Source organism: Apus apus, chromosome 4, assembly GCF_020740795.1.
Source record: "Apus apus isolate bApuApu2 chromosome 4, bApuApu2.pri.cur, whole genome shotgun sequence".
In the NCBI taxonomy this organism is placed as follows: domain Eukaryota; kingdom Metazoa; phylum Chordata; class Aves; order Apodiformes; family Apodidae; genus Apus; species Apus apus.
Genome location: NC_067285.1, coordinates 33377687 through 33398113, shown reverse-complemented (window position 1 = coordinate 33398113; position 20427 = coordinate 33377687). Strand labels below are relative to the sequence as shown.

The window sequence follows — 20427 nt, the reverse complement described above, 5'->3', positions numbered from 1 at the left end:
GTAGTTTCACATCATATATTAATTATTCCCAAGGGCTTCACTTTATTCTCACCAATGAGGGCACTATGTTGGGTTTTGCTTATTGAGCTTTCTGTTAGTTAGCAGTTAGATTTCACTGTGTGAGTCACATCAATGATACACCCTACTAACTTCTCTCTACTTCAGTTCCCTCAAGAGACTTTTTATAAAACATAGTAAGGAATTGGCAGAGTAGCTCTGGATGTATCTTGTTTTACAAATGCAGATACCTATATTTCTCCAACCTGCTGTTAAAAAAACCCGAAACAACACAAAACACAACGAAACAGGAACAAAAACCTTGTGTAAGTACCACAACAATTTTATCAGGTTAAAGAAAGCAATGCTGCCATCAGCCTCAGCATCTCTCTGCACATTATGCTTCATTCTGCAGACGTTTAGCTCATCAACTGTATAATCAAAAGATCACTAAAGCTCTCTAAGTGTGAAACAATAAGCAAAATTGTCTGAATAAAGCCACTCCCCTCTTTCTGCTGATACTTCTAGCAAATTTTTATTTGATATTGAATGAAAGCAGACTTTTAACAAGGCTCCTCAGTCTTGAGAAGGCTCATAATACTCACACAGCAACACAGGCCAAGAGCATCCTGGGCTGTATTAACAGGAACAGAGCCAGTAGATCAAAGAAAATCATTACCTGCCCCTACTTGGTGCTTGTTAAACCACATCTGGCATGTTAAGTCTAATTTTGGGCTCTCAATATAGGAAAGGCATCTACAGATGGGGACAAATTCATCAGGGGGCCACCAAGATCGTCAGGGCTGAAACACTTGCGCTGTGAGCCAAGGCTGAAGAAACAGGTCCTGTTGAACTTGGAGAAGAAATACCTTTATGGGGACCTGAAGGCAGCACCATGAGAAGATGGAGCCAGGCTTTGCACAACAGTGCGTGATGGGAGGATGAAAGTCAACAATCATCATTTGGAAGAGGAGAGGTTCAGACTGGCTATAAGGGAAAACTTCTTACCTTTAAGGACAGTGCAGCAGTGGAGCAGGTTGCCCAGAGATGTTGTGCAGTCTCCAACCCTGGGGCATCTCCAAGATGAGACTGGATAAAGCCCTGAGCAACCTCATCTAACTCCAGAGCTTGACCGTGCTTTCAGCAGGAGGTAGAATAGGTTCCCGGGAATAAAACAGTAGTGCAACCTCCTGGTTTAGTTGGATGCTGGTACCTGTGCCTCCCACAGCCCCACACACTTTGACCACCCTGCTTTCTGTAACCCAATGCAACGGCACTTTTGACCTCCACTAGCTGTGAAGTTTTCTTGGGTTACAACAAGTTAAAGAAAAAAGGTTACACTCACATCACGCTGTTAATGAGGCCAAGCACGACAGCAGCCACATGGTAAAGCTATTGGTTTTCCCTTCAACCTTCAAATAAATAGCTGTTGTTCTCCTAACATTTCTTTCATAACTGAACTCCATCTCTATGGGCTCATTGCTGGAGCTGGTGCTCTCCACAGTGATAGAGCGAACATGTCCTAAAGCAAGACAGCAGTACATAAAAACTAAAACTAGCCTTGAAATGAAGCCTCTGATTTCAAAGCCTCATTGATGACCATAGCAGAACCACTACAAATTAGTGTAGTTTATTTCATTAACTACATGATATTCATACAAAATGTTGTGTTTTCCTGACTGAGACAGAGAAAAAAATAGCTCTGTTCAAATTACCTTTATCCCAAAAGAGCATTAAGGCAGTCAACATCTGCAAGAATTGCACAGCTCAGCTTGTTTTCTTGCATTTTGTTTTCTCACTCAAAAGACAGAGGGGCAAAAGCTTCTTCTGCTGAAAATCTTGAGCACTGAGAAATAACAATACACTCCAAGATCTTCACAGATACTTTTGTTAGAGGTTATTTTTAGAAAAAAATCAGCATAAATTAAGCTGAATGGAGCTTATTGTTACCATAAAAAGTAGAAACCCCTGTTCAGTGGTACTTGTTAAACGGTGTGACTAGAGGCTACTTGCTGAGACCAATTTGTATGCAGACTTTTGTAGGCTCCACCTTTCAGGTATTTCAATCTGAGCAGATCTGGTAAATGCTACTGGATTTTGAAGAATGTTACAGTACCTTGTACCTTGCTGCTGGGAGTTCAGTTGGTGGTTCAACTGTAGCATTTGGCTTTAGTGAAGTACATACTGACCTGAGAAAAGGCTTTTATAATGCAGGATTAATACCTTAGTAAGAATTTGATATGGAAATTCATGAAACATGCAGAGGGATCATCTCATCTGAAGTCGGTGGTAAGGGCTGAATGCCAGCTAAAATTAGGTACTAAACGTTGTGAAGTAATGTCAGCTTTATGTAGCCATTACATGGAGAGAATTAAATGAGTAAACAAATAATAGCAATGTAGATAAAAAGTTGTCCTTCAGGAAGTACAAATGTTTTATTCTTTTTTTCCTCCTGAAAATATATTGACACAGTCACTGCTGTAACTGCTGATACAACCAGGGAAACCCTATTACAACAGAATATGCAAGTGAATAAGTTCTGAATCAGATGCCTTCCTGAAAATAAACTTAAAAAGCAACGTTTGAGAATAAAACAGTTAATAACTCAAACTGCTTTTCATCTTCTGGTAGCCTGTACACAGCAGTACAAAATAAAACACCATTTTTAGGTCATACTCTCCTTCCAGACCTGAAGAAAATAAAAAGGAACAGCACTTTAAATAATCCTAAGCAGTCCAAAACGAAGTGTGACCACATACTGTGAGTTACACTTTACAGAGGCCAGCACCATTGAAATACAAAATTGTTCTCCTTTGACTTGCAAACCTCCACCCCTGTTTGTAAGGCAGGATGAAAGACACTGGAAGAAAGGGATTCCAAGAGAAAGGAATCCCAGGAAGCACATCCTCAGGCTCTAGCTGAGCTGCCATCCTCATTAAGAGTGTGTGTTCCTGTGTGTAACTACAGAGTGCCTGACAAACAACATCCACTGCAGAGTCATGACCTTTTGTAGGTGAAACAGTAATCGGCTACTCACAAGGACATAATTTTATCTGTAGCTTCATTAGACAGGCAGCAGAACGATGCTGATACTGACACTAATTGCTGTGAACAAATTTGAATTACTCCAGTGACAATAAAGTCCTAAAAGCTTGCCAGGTCCATTTTGGAAAATAATTTGTTTCTCATTTTAAGTTGAGAATTGCTAAGAAGTAGAGAATGCTCAATTACGTAGTTTTAGATGGATTCCAGGTGTACCAGTTCTGCAGGTGGCACTTCAAAACCGTTCCTGAAAGCTGACACAAACATGCAGAGAAGCTCAGCATGTAAGGACCTGCACAGGAGGCAGCCAGTGCCTGCAGAGTCACAAGTCAGCACTGCAGAGCTCACAACATAAGTTACACTTGGGAGTCATTACACAGGAACAAATACAGTTCCCCCAAACTGCCCCCCTCTTTAGAAGGCAATTATAACCCATAAATGCAACTGAAGTTTTATTTCTTATTCCTTAAGCTGCTACTGAACCTTTTTCAGAAGATTCAATTCCACCCTTCTTCTATTGCATTCTGAATATCTGAACATCAATTTAGCATTTAACCCTTAAAAATCAAGGAGCTTCAGAGACCATCTCTGCTTATTTTTTAGCTCCTTTTCTGAGTGCTTCTCTATTTCCTACGTTCTGGGAGAGACTCGCAGAAGGGAAAGAGAAGTGAGGAGATAGATTAATCAGATTGCTCCATCAAATGCACAAACAATAGGAACACAAAACGATTACTTGTCTGATCTCATTCCAGTTCAGTCAATATCTCCAGCAAAAACAGATAAAACTTAACACTTCACGGAAAAGTGTACTGTCCTTTCAATGTCACTCTTCAATAGCTTATTTACCAAGTGAGATAGATTTGCAGCTTTCAGTAGGGATTTTAAGGCTCAGCAGACCCCAACAAGCAGACTTCTCATAAAGAGAAGTGATCAACATGTTATGGAACCACAAAAAATTCACAGCCCACACGCCAATCCCAGATTCATACTAACTGGAAACTGCTGGACTGATCACCCCACTTTCCATGGAGGTCAGTGCCTTCAAACTGAGTATTTCCAATTTTATCTAGTCTCAGTTGACATCCCCCTGCTCCTCTCCCAGCACCTGCCCAGCATGCATCCCCTGTGGCTGAACAGGAAAGGTGCGAGGGAGCAGTTTGCTCCTCGTTTGGGTTAACAATTGACTAACAGCTGAGCACAGGAGATGGTCCTACAGAGAGGTGTTAGCATTTGGACAGAGACTGCTCAGTTATCAGATCAAGAGGATTTAATTTATTTTTTAAACTCCCCCCTACTTAACCTGAGGGAGAGTTGAATTGCCGTGATTTTCCCTTCTTCTTTCCCTCCATCCCCCAAGGAGGAGAATATTGGAGCTCCTACCCAGTCCTGTATGTGCCGTGAAAACCGGAGCTGGGATCTCCATCAGAAGGGAAGAAAAAGACATTTTGGATTCTACTTGGGAATAAATACAGCAGGACAGTTTGTGACTCTTATTTTGGGGATTGTATTTTCCCTTTATTTGATTAACCTTCCAGTGGCTGACATCAGTCAATGTGTCTATTCCATAAAGCCAGGATTTCCAACACCCCAATATGCTTCTCTAGAACAAACCTCATTGGAACTGCTGGAATAAAGAGCAACACAAAGATCTGTGGGATCACAGCGTCTGCTGATGACCAGCAACTGCTAGGAAAGCAGCTTGAGATACAGCAGTGAAGAGGACGTGCTGAGGGCTTTAAAAACAGTGTTGAACAGGGACTGGAGCACATCGAGATCCTGGTAAAATTCTTCACTGAAATGTGACTTGGCAAAGTCAGCAGTGCTGTCTGCCCCTTGCTTCTCACTTACTGTCCAGCAAACAACTGGTTATGGATTTCAAAGGAAAAAACCACCTCAAAATGGTTAGGTGATATTTTCCATGTATCTGAAAACTCAGTCTGAACACTTTTCATCTATCATAGCCAGAGAAAAAGATCCTTCAGGTCAAGTGATTCCCATCACTGACACCTGGTGCCCCCAGATCCCTGTTAAAAATCACGAAACACAACTGGAGTTTGGCTATTGCAGGAAATGTTTGTTAAGAACCACTTAGGACATTGCTCAGTTCCCAACATCCCAGCCATTAGTCATGAAGCATGAGAAACCCACGTGGCTTTAATTCCACAATATTGCAAAAAACAACATAAGAAGGTAGATTAAAGAAACAAAACAAAACAAGTAGTCAAATCACTCTAATTATATAAAATAAAGAAAGCAAAAGTGATGCCAATATCTTAATTTTTAAATATCGTACATTATTTTTAAAAATAAAAACCAAGAAAACTTTGTCCCTTACATTTTACTTGTCTAACTTATCACTTGTTTTCCTAGAGCAAAATAAATATTTTATTTTATACAATTAGAGAAAATCTTCCAGAGCAGAAAATGGTAATGATGATGACTGATGGAAGAGAAGGCACAGAATACATCAGTTTTAACCAGAAAATTACCTAAATAAAGACACTGAAATTGCAAACTGGTTTCTGTTAAGCTTCCAGAAATTGAAGCAAAACTAGGAAAACATCAATCTGACAATACATGTCTGAAAAAGTGAAATTCAGAAACTTCTTCAAAGGCATTTGATTCAAGAAACTGTGAGAGAACTCTAACTTGTTAGAAACGCCTTTGGATGTTACTGCAGCAAGAGACAAAGTGATAAGAGGAAATGATGTAATTAATGTACTGAAGTAATTTACATTTGGATTCAGCCAGGCATGTTATGCATCAGAAAAGAGGTTAGTAGAAAGCAATGAGGAAAAGGAAAAAAAAAGAGACAAGGACTCTCTCTAAATCATCCCCATAAGACCAACAAGTAGCATATCAATACTCACCATTTCCAAAATACCTAGAGATGTTACTGCTTCTTAGATGGAGACCAGTAAGTAAACCAGTGTTCTTCCCTATAATATCTCACCTGGATTAAGAGTTAAGAGGTCAGCAGGCTACTTATGAGCAGGGAAGATGACCTTATGCTGCAGCAGATGTTACCAGTTTAGTAAAGTGACCAGAGTGCCCAAGAAATGAAACTGCATGAAGAGATCGATTTTCTAGTTGGACAATGGGGCTGCAACAGGGAGTGGCTATTGTACACAAAGTATTGGGAAAGAAAGGTAAATACCAGAAAATACAATTATGTGATTTAAGCCAGTGTTAAGAAAAGCATGAAGAGGTTGAGCCTGCCAAGCACAGCACAACGTAGACATCAGAAATTTTCCTGATAAAAGTTTTGAAACAGAATATTAAGAATTCCTCAAGTCTTCCAAAAGCTGACAAATTTCTTGCTTCAAGAAAGAAATCAAAACTGCACTTTTACTTGAAAAACTGCTAGTTAGCTTCAGCAAAAAGCATTTGTGATCTAACTATATCCAGTTCTGCCTGAGGTAAAACATACTTCTAACTCAAACTATAATTCATCCCTGGACAGAGAGGATTACAGAGATGCACACAGGGAAAAAGAACAATAAACCTCTTAAATAATGACAGCTATGAAATTCCCTACTAACTTTTGGAAATCTAACTGAAAAGGATTGCCCTTTACCAAATACCTAGTAGTTACTCTGGAGCTGAACAGCTATATATCTTCACCTCAGCATCTTCTACTCAGTCTTTGTTAGCAGTATTCACAGTTTGGCTGCTTCCTGTCCTGAAGTTTTGGGAAAGTTGAAGCACAAAGCAGTTCACAGCAGAAGGCTAAAGCAGATATCTGAGCTGAAACAAGGCAAGGATTACACTGCTCACTTACCACTTACCTGCTTTATGGTCAGTAATTAGAACTTGTTATCTCCTATAATCACTTTCAAGAGAGAGTAATCCTAATTAACCATGTCAAAACCACACAAACATCCACAAGAACTGCAGCAAACAGCAGCCTTCCAGGATGCTCAGCAGGTTGAACTGACACAGGCCCCACAGAACCAAGGATAAAACACACTCAAAGATTAATGACCCCAGCATACCAGAGTCTGCCCCTCCTCCAGGAACTGCAAACTGTAAAGGGATTTACTGGCTAAAAGCAATGCCTCAAGTAAAAACTGAGCAGCTATGAGGCAGCAGTCAATACCAAGAGCAGAAATTTTATTTGCTCTGCTTGTGAACCACAATTTTCATGCTAGCTGGTATATTCTGCAACCACTAATATTTCAGGGGCCTTTTTGTGGCAGCCTTGCATTAAGAGTACTTGATAATCCAGCAGCTGTATTTAATGTATAGGCTAAGCCCTTGATTGCAGCCTGCCCTCATTAGACTGCAGAGGTCACTAGCACAATTCATCAAATATGAATTAATTGCAGGTAGGAAAAAGGAATGATGGCTGAATACCCAGCAGTATAATCTAGTTTAAAATAGTCAGAGAATTTCCCTTGAGGTGGTTGTGTTGCTGTTGTTACTGCTGCCTGATCTGATAGCTTGTTCACCATGAAGGTGATAATTTCAATTTAAATGAAGAGAGGAAATAAACAGTGCTGCAATATATCATAATCTGCAAAATTCTCATTGTCTAAATATTTTATGTATATAATTCATATTTAAGGTGGCAACCTGAATGTATCTGATTTCTTCCTAGATCTATCAATTTCACTTGTATGGGTTTTAAGAAAAGATTTAATGAATCCCTTTATAGTTTTCTCTGTGTGTGTGCGTCTCAACATTTCCAGACAAATTAAGACTAAAAGCAGCTGCTGACTTCAGAGCACCATGTCTGCATTAGGCAGCAAAGTGCTTTCCCTCCTGGGCAGCCATCACTCCACCCACAGTGCTGTGTGCTGTCCATCTTTACCTTCTGCAGTGGCAGTACCTTCTGAACTCTTTCTCAGATAAATCCTTGTGCTGAGGCAATCCAAGACATCCAGCCCCAGTGTTTCTTTCTATGCATCATCCTTTGTCTAAAAACGTTAACGATGGATGAAACTAATTTAGTCTTCCACTGGTTATGAAGGCACCTTCCAGTTCATTGCAGTTATCAGTCTCTGGGCACGTTATATCCAGTTGCCTTCTCCAGAAAAACAGCATGACCACAACAAAGCACTGAAACCAAGCAGTACACCTGCTTCCTGACACATTTTTCATAAATTTTGAGTGTCCTTGTCTACATTGCAATGAAGGTCAACACCAACTTGACTCTTCAAACCAGACTACCAGCAGCTGAAATGGTTTGTCCCAGTGTCTGTACTGACTGGGCGGCTGTGCCTCTGGAGAAAGCTGTGGTGGTGATGCCCTGCTTGCTCCCTGCTTTTCTCCTAGCCCAGCTGCCGGATTTTTGCCTGCCAGGATTTACACCAATGCCACTAATCACAAAGTGCCACGGGCAGAAGTTACCTGCCGTGAAAGAGTGGTTTGGTACTTCCAGCTGATGAAACCTCTGATGGCATCTTAGGCTTATCCTGCTTGAATCAAGCAGCAGCTCTGCAAACAGAAAGGACCTCTCAGCATCGGGATCACACAGGCAAGCAGTGAAGGAGGAAAGAAGTAGTCATGATGAAAGCAAATAAATTCAGTGGCACTGGAGGGCTCCAGCACTGGCCATGTGCTGCTGCCACTGTGGTCAGCCTTCCCCCAGCTCTCCCCTCCTGTCCCCGCTGCTCCAGGATGGGACACTCTCCCTCCAGAAAATCCTGCTCTTGGCTGGAGGAGCCTGCCTCTATTTTACACTAGAATTTCTCAAAGACAAGACTCCCTCCCCACCCCAACCCTGTGCTTTCCTCCCCCACGATCAGGGCTCTTGCCCGGTCTCAGATTACGCTTTCATTCCCCCCGGCAGCGCAGGCAGGGGAGGCTCCAATGCAAAAGGCGCCCAAAACATGCTTCAGAACTTGCTCCGCGCGGTTTTTAACGCAGCACATGGAGAGTTTGTTCCCGTTCTGCAAAGCTACTGAGTGCACCCTCTCATTTACTGTGGAAAATCCTTGAAGGCAAGGGCACTGCTCACTTTGGAACCTGGTGCTCACCAAGCCATTTTGTGTCCAATTCAGTGCGTTCTTTAGGGAGTTTGCATAGGTTCTGAAATGGCAGGCTGCATTTGAAGAATCTTTTTTCACAGTCTTAATTGGTAAAAAGGCCTGAAGTGGATTAATTTTCCTTTTCCTAAAACTTTAAGTGTGAAGCAAATCAGAGTGAATTCACTGCTCAGAATATCTACACAGCCATCTCTTACCCATCCTACCTCTTCCCAGTCCCTGCTACCCAAAGGTCACACTACACTTCTGCTTCTTTCCAGGGATCACAATGGTTGTACATTGTGTTACCCCCTCAAGTCCCCTTTTGTGCTGTCCATCATTACATGCCCAAATTACAAGACTGCAAGTGCTGACTGCACATTCCTTGCTAGCATATTACTGGATCCCATGGATAATCAGGATTTATCGATGTGCTCCTGCCAATTTGTGTTCCAGCACTTAAAGGTCATGTTTTTTCTCTCCTCAGTATAATGAAAAAACACACCCTTCTGCCCCCCTTTAAAAAAAAAAACAACAGCTTGATTTCAGGAAAGACACTAAGGCAGAAAGTCAGGTTCAATACTGGTAAGCAGCTAATCCTCATTTTCACCTGTTCAGTCACATTATACATGGTTTCCTTATATCAAAGGAAATACTTACCAAGTATAAGCTTTTCTCTGTAAACAAATGTTTTAAGGATACTCTCAAGTTGCATTTGGAAACCTTTCCCAAGATTTTACAACTTGTAACATGAATATTCTAATAGTTATATCTGATGTAATGTACTAATAGAAGTACTTAATTTGTTTGAATAGTACTTTGATAAAACAAGGCATCAGCAGATAAGCTGAAAAGGAGTCTCTTATGGGAGACATAAACTAACCCTGGTGAAACACAGAAGTCTTTTCAGGTGTTTAAGGTAATTTCCAAAATTCTCTCATTTCTGATTAGAGCTAAGCTGGAAGCCTAACAAACCATCTCGCCAACATGCACATGCATTTTCTTTACAGAGAAAATTGCCTACTTCTCCTTTACCTTTTCCCCAAAAAACAAATGCAATGGACTGTTTTACAGTAAATCAGTTGGTCTATGAGACAAGTGTTTTTAGAGACCAGTATTGCAAGGTACTTTTATCTCCAGACGTTCAGTTCTACCTCATATGACATGTCCATTTTTATATGCAGATCTGCTGGCTACCATACAGCCTTTTGAAAAAGTGACCAAAAATTAAGTTTGCATGACAAAACAGGAATGTAGCTGGCTGACCCTGTGTCAGGAAGACCAAAAAAGAATTAAGCAATACAGGGAAAAAGCCTCAAACACCTGACACTCAAACAAATCCTTCTGTATACCACGAAAAAGTTTGCAAGCAAATAATAAAAAAGCAAATTAGTAGTCTAAAAATATTTGCTGAAAAGCAGAGTGGGGAGAGTTTAGGCTGGGATCCTCTGCAGTGTTCCTGCTCTCTTCCCTTCTACACAGCTGTTTTAGGTGAAATATGAGCAATTCAGTCAACAGGATCCTTTCACTTGTGCCCCTCACTAGAGTGATAGAAAATAATCTAGGAATCAATTTCAATCAAAATACGTGGCTTTAGGAATCTGTGCTCTTGGCTGAAATCCAGCTCAGGTACTTTCTCTGAATATTCTGAGCCCTCTCACAGGACTACTATCATTTTTTCCAAAAGATCACTATAAAGATCCAGTATCTGCTAAGGAGGGAGATTCAAGAATGTATGAGAGAAGGGATGTTCAGAAGCACCAAATGGACAACGTATTTGCCTCCCACAAAGAAATGAAGTGGTCAGACCTCACTCACGACACTGGGACACTGCTTGCCTATGGGAATTTCACATGAACATGCCTTGACACTGTGGACCAAGTTATAAAGCAAGAATAAAAGCTAGCAATGCAAGCTGCTTGCTCATCCTGGGGCAGATGTGGAAAGGAAGACTGTTAGCTCTAAACAGAAGGACATCACTGACCAATTTCAACAATTTCAATCAACCAAGTATCTCAACGTGCACCTGTGGCCTTAACATGCTCTGGAAATGGTCTGAGTGTAAGTGAAGTACTGCAGGAACTAGAGAAAAACACCAGTAGTTTAATATCATAAACCTGCACCAGAAAAGTAATATTCAAATTGCAGCATGCAACAAGCAAATCTCAGCACCACCACCCTGCTGTAATTTCAGAGAGAATAAGAGAACTGAACTAGATACAACAGCTTGCAATATACAGAAAATACACTGGTTCTTACATATACTGTAAGGTGCTTGACCTGAATCCACAAACAGGTTAGAATCCACTCATTAAAGAGAACAATTGACAAACCAGCAGATGAAAAGCAGCATACAACTGCAAGGTCATGTGCTTTCAATAGAAATCCAGGTCTCAGATACCCAGAAATTGAAAAGCAATGTTCCTGACCACAGCTAGAACACAACAAAGCATACGACTTCAGGCAATATTTGGTGTGTTCCAAAACTCCAAACGTATACTCTGTATCATCATACCAGGGATGATATAAACAATGAATAAAAAAAGAAAATTACTCTTTTGCTTGCAAGTGATGAGTTTTGTTATTACAGCTTTTTGCTGTTAACTACTTTTGTGCAATACATCTAATGAGACCAGTATGCAGAAATGTGAAAGTCTGGTGGGAAAACTCTGGCAGTTTCGATAACTGAATAAAGGTATTAATTATTTATGCCACTTTTATTGTCACACTACATGGCAATGGACAACTCCCAGCTGGAATTCTACTAGAACCATTTCTGCTTTCCAGAAAATATTAGCCTGAACAGTACTGACTAGGCTACCTACACATTTTGCAATCTATTGCTGACCATAAGACTCAGCCACTCAAAATGATTTTATATTTTATATTTTTAAAATATAAACTGCACTGAACAAATGCATTAAGAACCTGACCTGGGCACACAAATGTTATAGATAAACAAGAGGAAAAAACCCCGTGTTTTATGCACATTCCTGATAAAATTTTCAATGAAACTTAGCTGTGTTACATAAGTCCAAACAGGTATTCACACAGTACGTAACTCAGCAGAAAGATGGACTGAAAGCCATGAATCTCTCTCAACACAGTTAAACATTGAAAAAATGTTATGTTAAATGTCTGGGCTTTATATTATTAGATTCAGAAACAACTCTGTTGTAAATGCTTAACTGTGGAAATCCACAGGCAACCAGACAGAGAATTCCAACTTCTCTATTGTACATTTCAGGGCACCTCAGGCTGAGCCAGATGACACTGGATAAACCAAACAACTGGGAAGTGATTCTGCAGCAGTGCCCAGGGCTACAGGCACAAGCACCAAGCACTGGGTGAGTAAAAAAACAGTCTTAATCATGGTAGAACACACAGTGTTGCTGGAAGCAGCTCCATTATCCTGCATGCAATCCTCAGCATTTCAGAAAACTTTGGCAAAAATTCACTATTGGTCTATTTGCCGCTGTTATTATGTAGCACAGAAATGAAGCATTGCTGCCTTTTCATTACCAGAGAAAAGCAAAGGGGCCTCAGGAGAGTCTACTTTGCTCTAAACCATTTTGCATACAGATGTCTCACTTGAAACTTTCTTCCTAGCCCCATTTCACAGACATCCACTAGTCTGAATATCACTTAGTAAAGGTTTAACTCATTAATTCCTCCATACTAGACAAAATACAAAAGGGGAGTGACATAGTCTATAAAGTGAGATCAGATTCCATTTAGCAGGCTGCTGCAGCAGTGCTTTCTTTCCAGAATAAGGTGGCCTTGAGATACACTACTATCTATAGAGCATCCATGCAGATTTTAAACTACAAACTGGATGTTGAGGCATCAGAGCAAGACCCAGCTTTGGCTCACTGTTACCAGCCTTTCACTAGCAACTGATATACAGTGAGACACTTCGAAGTGCAAAGTCCATGAGGTGGGAAGTATGGACATGAAACGCAAAAAGATTGTTAATGAAGTAAAACTGACAGAAGATTGCTTCTCCAAACCTCTGTTACTGACACTCTATTACATTTCTTAAGAATTGGTTACATTTCTGGGAATATTACCAAGGAGCTTTAGCTAATGGCCAGCATTGATGCTGTGTATATACAGAACCTTGTGCTTATTTGGTAAAGCAACTTGAACAGGCTGTAGAGTTGTCTGTTCTTCCTCAGATTATTTGGGCTTCAGAAGACTGGTCAAGCTCTGTATCAGTTGCAAAACTCTTCCTTGTTGTTTTTTTCCTTTATTCTTTACCCTTTTAAATTCCTTGCCAACATAAATGCAGACCATACATAGTGTCTGAAACACTACTACATCAAAGCAATAGAGAGAGATTACACTCATTCTAACAAATACTTTTGCTTTTTCTTAAATACTGTAAAAACCTGCATCACTAGCAACTATTTCACAGGGCCACTCACTGAAACACAAGGTGAGTGAGACCTGCTTGTTGTGACAACTTCTTTCAGGTCAACAGTTTAAAGTAAAAAAAACTCCAGCAGAATACTTCAACTTATGTTTCAGTGTGCCTAAGGTGATGGATGTTATCTTGAATTCTAGAATTATTTTCTTGTATGTTCACATGTACTGCTGAAATTATTGAACAAAGTATTTCAAGCACAATCCTTTCAAGTCTATTTAAATAAATGGTGTTTGACATCAAAAATGAAACATGCTGTCAACAAATTGTACAAAGGTAAAGGTGAAAAATATAATTTGCTTACAAAAGAATTTGTTAACACCATCTGTACACCACAGGTAACGCTTTTCAGAAGATAAATTTATCACCATCCCCATTCAATCATTCTGAGATATCATCTCCTGTCTCATAAAGCATGCATTTCCTATGCAGTAATTAGTGTTTTAAGAGTACTTCCTACTTTAGTGTGAACAGTACAGATATTATACATTGACTCCACTGAGATGAATGAGGGGGAAGTTTAAGCATGTTATTTTATCAAAAAGATATTTTACTGGTCTAGCTCCAAAAGAGCCAAGAAAGGTAAGTGATAAAAGCACCAGCTTAGACTCTTTTGAACATAAATCCAGGCATTTTAATGTGTATCTCAGTAAAGCTTCATGAGTTTCCATGTAGCTTATTTGTATCTGTTATGGCACTTGGACTCTCCTAACAGGTGTTTAGTTACCTAGGTCATCTAGGCTAAAGAATAAAAGGTATGCTAAAATTAACCATTTCTATAAGAAAACATTCCTGTCCCAACCTTCAAAGCCCTTAATTTTCCTGGAAGTTGAACAAAAATACAATTTTTGATATTTCACATTATCTGAATAAGTTGCCTTTGACAATGATGTCACATTAACTTTTTAGATCTCTAGTGATTTAGGAACACAAAGGAAGGCAACCTTACCCACTTGAAACAAACCAAGTTGTGTCCCGCTCCTTAATATTATAACATGGAGTATTGATACATGTGTATCCTTTTGTTGGACTAAAGTCTTTGAAGTAATTACACATATTAAGAAAGAAGTCCAAATTTAATTAATGGTGGCTTACAATGGTAGCTTTTCCTCCATGTAAGGCAGTATTCTGACACCTACTGGCCTGGTATCCAACCATACATTTGAATACACTGCATTTACTATTAAAAAGGAGCATATATATTAATCCAAAGATAAGAACAGTTAAAGGAACACAAATGACATACATTTAAAACAGGCCCATGTATTTTCATATAAATCTCACAACCCTACCAGTATTTTGGTAGATTTCTATTGCTTTCTTAACTCATCTGAACTACTGTATATTATGAAGCTTTAATACAAGCAGATTTCAGAAAAAAAAAAAATTACATTCAGAAGGGAAAACAAAGATGTGGCAAGTAAAAAAAAAAATCCAAGAAGCTTTTTTAAAAAAAAAATTCTTTACTTGCAAAATTAAGCAGCATGCTATTTTGTGATTTATATTTGAATTTAAAAAGACTAATTAGACCGAAATAAAAATAAAAACCTAAAAATGGTAACTCTATAAATAATGAAAATTTTGATTTCACTAGACTTTAATGAAAAACATTTGGTAATTAAATACTTGCTACTGTTCATTATGTTGATGAACTTTATTAGGGTTAAAACTATAACAAAGTTCATCCTAAAACATTTTGCAATGCAAAATTATTTTCACTTGAGGAGTGTCTCAAATTGAATGCTAAGAATTACAAGCAATCTTCAGAAGCTGACACTCACGTTCATAAAACTTTATACATCTTTCAGAACTAAGATATTTATACTACTAAAATCAAACATGCATCACTTCCCATACATTCTGGTATCATGATTTATATTACATTATGTAACACCGTTCTTCTAAACAGCAGCAGTTTTATCATACGTTTGCTCCATTTTCTTTGGATTTCTGATCTTTATCTTCATTCTTCACTATCTCCTTTAAAAGAAAAAAGGAGAGAATGTAATGAGCTCTGGAACTGATTCTTCTCATGTGAACTGTAAAGCAGCACGAGACAAAGATACTGTTTGGTGTCAACTCTAAATACTGTGTGAACTGAGATCTTACTCAGATCTTAAAACCAATTCAACTTCTCCAGTATCTTCCTGAAAAGTAGAGCGGGTGGATGTTAAATGTAGTCTAAGCACTTCTGAAGAGAACCACAAATAACATCCCCAGAAGCCTCACTTCATAGTCTTAAGCTTTGGGGGTTGTTGGGCTGGTTTTTTTTCCTGTTGGCAGTGGGATTTTTTGAGGTTTATTTTTGTCTCTGTTTGTTGTGTTCTGGTTTGTTTTGGTGTTTTTAAGAGCATGTGAAAACAGTTTTTGCAAAATCGATACTTTAACAGTTCTAGCCTAAATACTTACATTGGTCAAAGCTGTCTGAGAACACTAGGCTTAGAAGACATTTAATCTCCAAAATATCAGACAGAATGAGCAAGGCTAGTTAGTACTTAACTAAGCTAAGAGCACGGCAGAAGGTGGTTATGTAGTGCCTTCAGGGCTGGTCCTGGTGGAGGCAGCACATCTACAGCATGTGGTGAAGCACAGGACTGATGACAGATGGCAAAGGAAGTTCTAACATTTGCCAAGTTTTCTAGTTTGTTTTCTCTGCGTGGTTCTCAGAGCTTTTGTAGATGCTGTATCATCTGTTCATACTAAATGTAGGCAGAAGCAGAAGGAAGGTGCCTTCATAGTACTAAGTCTGACATTAAGTAGCTTTCATAACCTACCTCTATTCAGCCTGTCTTAATGGATTCCCCCCCAGCATTCCTGGAATATGGAATTATCTCTCTGTACAGGGACAGAAATACTCTGGAGTATTACCCATTTTGCTTAAATCTCATTTTACTGAATGAGTAAATTACATAATCTGCAATACTGAAGTTCTGCCTTGAAAAATTACTCCTAACTGATAAAACAGAAGAGATTTGGACTGTTGGGGATGGACAAGATCATGACAGAAAAACATAAAGAAGGTTTGAGATTTACATTAACTTTTATACATTTAAAAAAATATTTAAGTCAAGAACATTGTATTTGTTAGCTTTAAATAAACACTGTCACACTAAGCATCTTCTATATATTAAGATACTACTGCCCAGCATTAAAGTGAAAATTTTTTATTCTGAACTTTTTGTTCTAATAATTGAGTCTGCATACCACAATCAAAAATGGAATTAAACAATTCTAACCTGTTTAAGAACACTCTGTATTTCATCCATAACTGTAGCTAAATTTTTGATTGTCTTATTCAGCTGACCCTCAAATTGCAAATTCTTATCATCTGAGATCTTCAAATTTTCTTGCAGTTGGCCAAGGTCCTTTTTCACTTCTTTGAGCTCCGTAGACAGACTTTTGTTAGAATTCTCCAGTTGCAGTATGGTCTTTTCATCCTCATCTTAGAGGGGAAAAAAAAAAAAACAACAGTCACTTCCAATGCTGTGTACTTTGATATTCCTTTTACATGCCAACACCATAATTATTGATTTTTAAAGAACATTAACAAGTGCATTACCATTAGATAATACTAAATTCTGAAACATTTGAAAGTCTCACATGCAACTTGAATAAACAAGATAAAAACATTTCAAGCCTGGTGACAATGGTACTCAACAATAGCTGGTGTGCAAGTTCAAATGGTTTGGGAAATAGAAAACAGAAATTTACATTTCTTATCTGTCTACCATAGATCACAAATATTACTCAGATCGGTTTATCTAAAGTCCTAGCATCTTGCATCCACGTGCTACCCTCAAAATAATGTCCCACCTGTTTTTTCTTCCAGTAACTGAAGCTTTTGTTCTATCTCTGCCCGCACTCTTTCACTCTTCTCCAGCTTCTGTAGAAGGCTCCCAACATCCACCATAGCTCCATTGTACACAATGAGGCCAACATTTTCTTCCACAGCTTTTGATTCTTGCTTAATACTAGGTGACGGTAACAGTAATCTGTTTCCTGTATTAGATAAGCAGCATTAGGAAATAATAATTCTGTTGGGTTTCAGTTCTAGTAATCAACCTCAGAAACTTCCTTACAGAATAAATTCCTACAAGAATAAATACAGAGTCAAGTTTGCTGGTCTGTCATTTCTCTCCTCCTTTCTTACCACCCCAATTCCCCCACTTAAAAAGGAGCACGCTCTTGAAATAACGCCTCCTTTCTGCAGTAGTTTGTCTTCAAAAATCAGGCTCTGTTCTACTAGCTACAGTACTAATCCTCCTGACTGCAAAACTGCTGTGAATGAAAAATTATGTTCATCAATATTCAGCATTAACCTCTGTCTTCCTTCCTGTTCCAAGATATTAAGATTTATCCTATAGATGGAACACAACGTGCTGGAAGCCAGAAATACTGTAATTTATTAACTACTCAAGATTTATTTTTCCAAACTGGCAGGTTTCCTGCAGGCCTGAATTAGTTTCTGCAGGAAAGCAAGCAGCTCAGAACTCTCATTATCATCTGCACACAATTATCTGGATGGCTGTGCCGTAAGAAGAATAATACCACCTAACATATCTTCCTGTAGCTCTTCTGATTCCTCTTGATTTTCTTCATCTTTAGAAGTATCTGTTAGTCTTCTATAAAAGCACGATTCTCTAAGCACTACTTTATTAAGAAGCTTCTTGACCTAAAACAGAGCCATGGAAAGAAATACAATGTTACCTAATACATAAGACATTATATTCCCTGAACAAGGATGTTTTAATTGTAAAACTCAGAGAAACTGCACAGCTTTTTGAACTTAAATATACCGGGGCCTAAAATTAAAACAAGCTAGAAAAAAAACCAAGATACCATATTGAGACAAAAACTACATATACAATATGGGCACATTAAAAGAGATGCAAACTTCACCTTTTCATTCCAAGACAATTTACAAAAGAGTAAACTAATATTTAATTGTAAATATGAGATGGTTACATAAAAAACAGGGATAAAGTATGTCAGCAATACCCTTTAGATGCTAAACTATACTTCCCCAAAAAAAGAATTTCTTTTACTATACAAGACCTGAGCACGTGACAGGTGTAGTCCAAGAGTGTACAGTATCTCCTCCATGTCCTTCTCCAGAAGATATCCACAATGACTTTGATCAAAATAAACAAAAGCCATCAGAAGATCCCTATTAACAGTCACCATTTGCGTCTTGTCTTTCTCCTACAGAAAATCCATTATGGGATCATTAGGAAGTTAAAATAACATTCTCCCATGATCTACTAAATACAAGCAGACTTTACAGTTAATACAAGTTTTCCTCTGTTCATTTTATCACAACTCTCACAAATATAACTGGCATTTACTGACTGAGCTCAAATATACCAGAACCAAGCTATTTAGGACAAGAAATCTTTCAAATCTGTAAGACTTACAGCACAAACAAGGGACAGTGACCTCTGGTAGACACACTTTTCTTCATGACCATACAAAAAACAACAACACAGTAATTAACCTAATTAAACATCCCTTCTCCTCCCAGTGAGGTTTTACTGAACAGCTGTTTTCAAAGTGAAATATCCCTCAACACATAACAAACAAGCATCTAGCTCTTACAGCTACTGGACTTCTGCAATCTGTGTCTTCCCATTATTCCTATTCCTACATCTCCTACTTCTTTTTCCAAGAAAAAAAGAGAATCGGAAACTTGTTTTATTCTTGAATTTATAAATAAAGTTGAAGTCTAACAAATTAAACTTATGCTGTTCCTTAATCTGAAGGGAGAAGGCAAGCTATTGGCCTTCTGACACAAAACACATCCCTTTTCCTGTAGGGAGATGTAAAACATCACAATGATTCCAACCTTCACAACTGAAATGCCAGTTTATCTATCAAGTTAAGCTGCTGCTTTCCTTATGGAAGAACACAGCAGTTGAAAATAATGGATAAAATAATCATATCTGCTGCCTCTTATGGGCACATACAGCATTAGTCCTCATGTCTTTCAGACAGACCAGTATTTCATATAAGAAAGTTTTTCCCAACAGCTTTCACCCAATGGATTTCAAAATTTAAGTCAAAATAGGTTGTAAGCACCTTACCCAAAAAGCTGAGGGCTGCCCCCTAATTTATACATACACTTTAATGTTTCAGCCCTGAAGTGCTGAAGGAATCAAGCATTGCAAATAGGTCTTATAATAAAAATAAAGTTAAACTCTAATGACGACACCTCTAACAAGGTTATAGGTAGTTAAGAAAGGTGTTAATTACTTTATCTTTAGATGACCTCTCTTTACAATGCCTGTTTCCCTCTCTTCTGTCCTCCCGTTTGTTCATTTCCTCTTCATCCCGGTCTGTAAAACAGAAGGAAAATTCAACATATCCACAGCAAAAGGTGGTGTAACAGTTGTCTCAAAACACACGTTCATTTAAAAAGTTCATATAAAGCCCCCAAATATATGAAATTAACATATTTCACTGAAAAATAAAATAAAATCCAATGTCCATTAAGTGAGTCCTCTTATAGTAAGACCAGAGAAAAAAAAAATGTCATGTAAGCCTTCTGTCATTTTTTTCCCTGTGTTTTTTTCACACACACAGGAAAGAGGAGCTGAAATAAATGCTAACTAGGTCTAAACGAGTTCCACCAACATCACCATCGATTTCAGTGGTGTGCAGGAAATTACAACAATTCTCCCTAGTGAAGCTTGGCAGAGTCTGCATTCAGCTTTAGTTATTCCTACTAGGACAAAATCAGTACTGTTTACTCTCAAATATTTTATATATTCAAAACCGCATCAACTTTATAATTAAAAGCATGTGTTTATACTCATGTCTGAGTGAGACACTACTGAACCTATGGTTTAGTTTCTCCAAGAAGTCACAGATCACATCACTTATTAGATGTGAGTTACAATCTGCAGGTTTTTTTGTTTAAATGTAGACAGCACAGTAAAACTAACTCTAAAATCAAGAGAAAATGACAACTACAGGGATGGATTATGGCATGCACCT

The 20427-nt window shown here is 38.5% G+C and overlaps 1 protein-coding gene across 5 annotated transcripts in view; it reads right to left on the bottom strand.

The window, feature by feature from the left end:
• Positions 1–11091: 11091 nt before the first annotated feature.
• Positions 11092–20427, bottom strand: part of CCAR1 (cell division cycle and apoptosis regulator 1) — a 31337-nt gene continuing 22001 nt past the window's right edge. For all 5 annotated transcript variants that reach the window (XM_051620144.1, XM_051620143.1, XM_051620145.1 and 2 more), the window contains 6 exons: positions 19684–19766; positions 18490–18636; positions 17986–18106; positions 17248–17433; positions 16671–16876; positions 11092–15414 (listed from right to left, as the gene is read on the bottom strand). In XM_051620144.1, the coding sequence (XP_051476104.1) occupies positions 15355–15414; positions 16671–16876; positions 17248–17433; positions 17986–18106; positions 18490–18636; positions 19684–19766 (803 nt within the window). In that variant the 3' untranslated portion in view covers positions 11092–15354. The remainder of the gene's footprint in view (positions 15415–16670; positions 16877–17247; positions 17434–17985; positions 18107–18489; positions 18637–19683; positions 19767–20427) is intronic.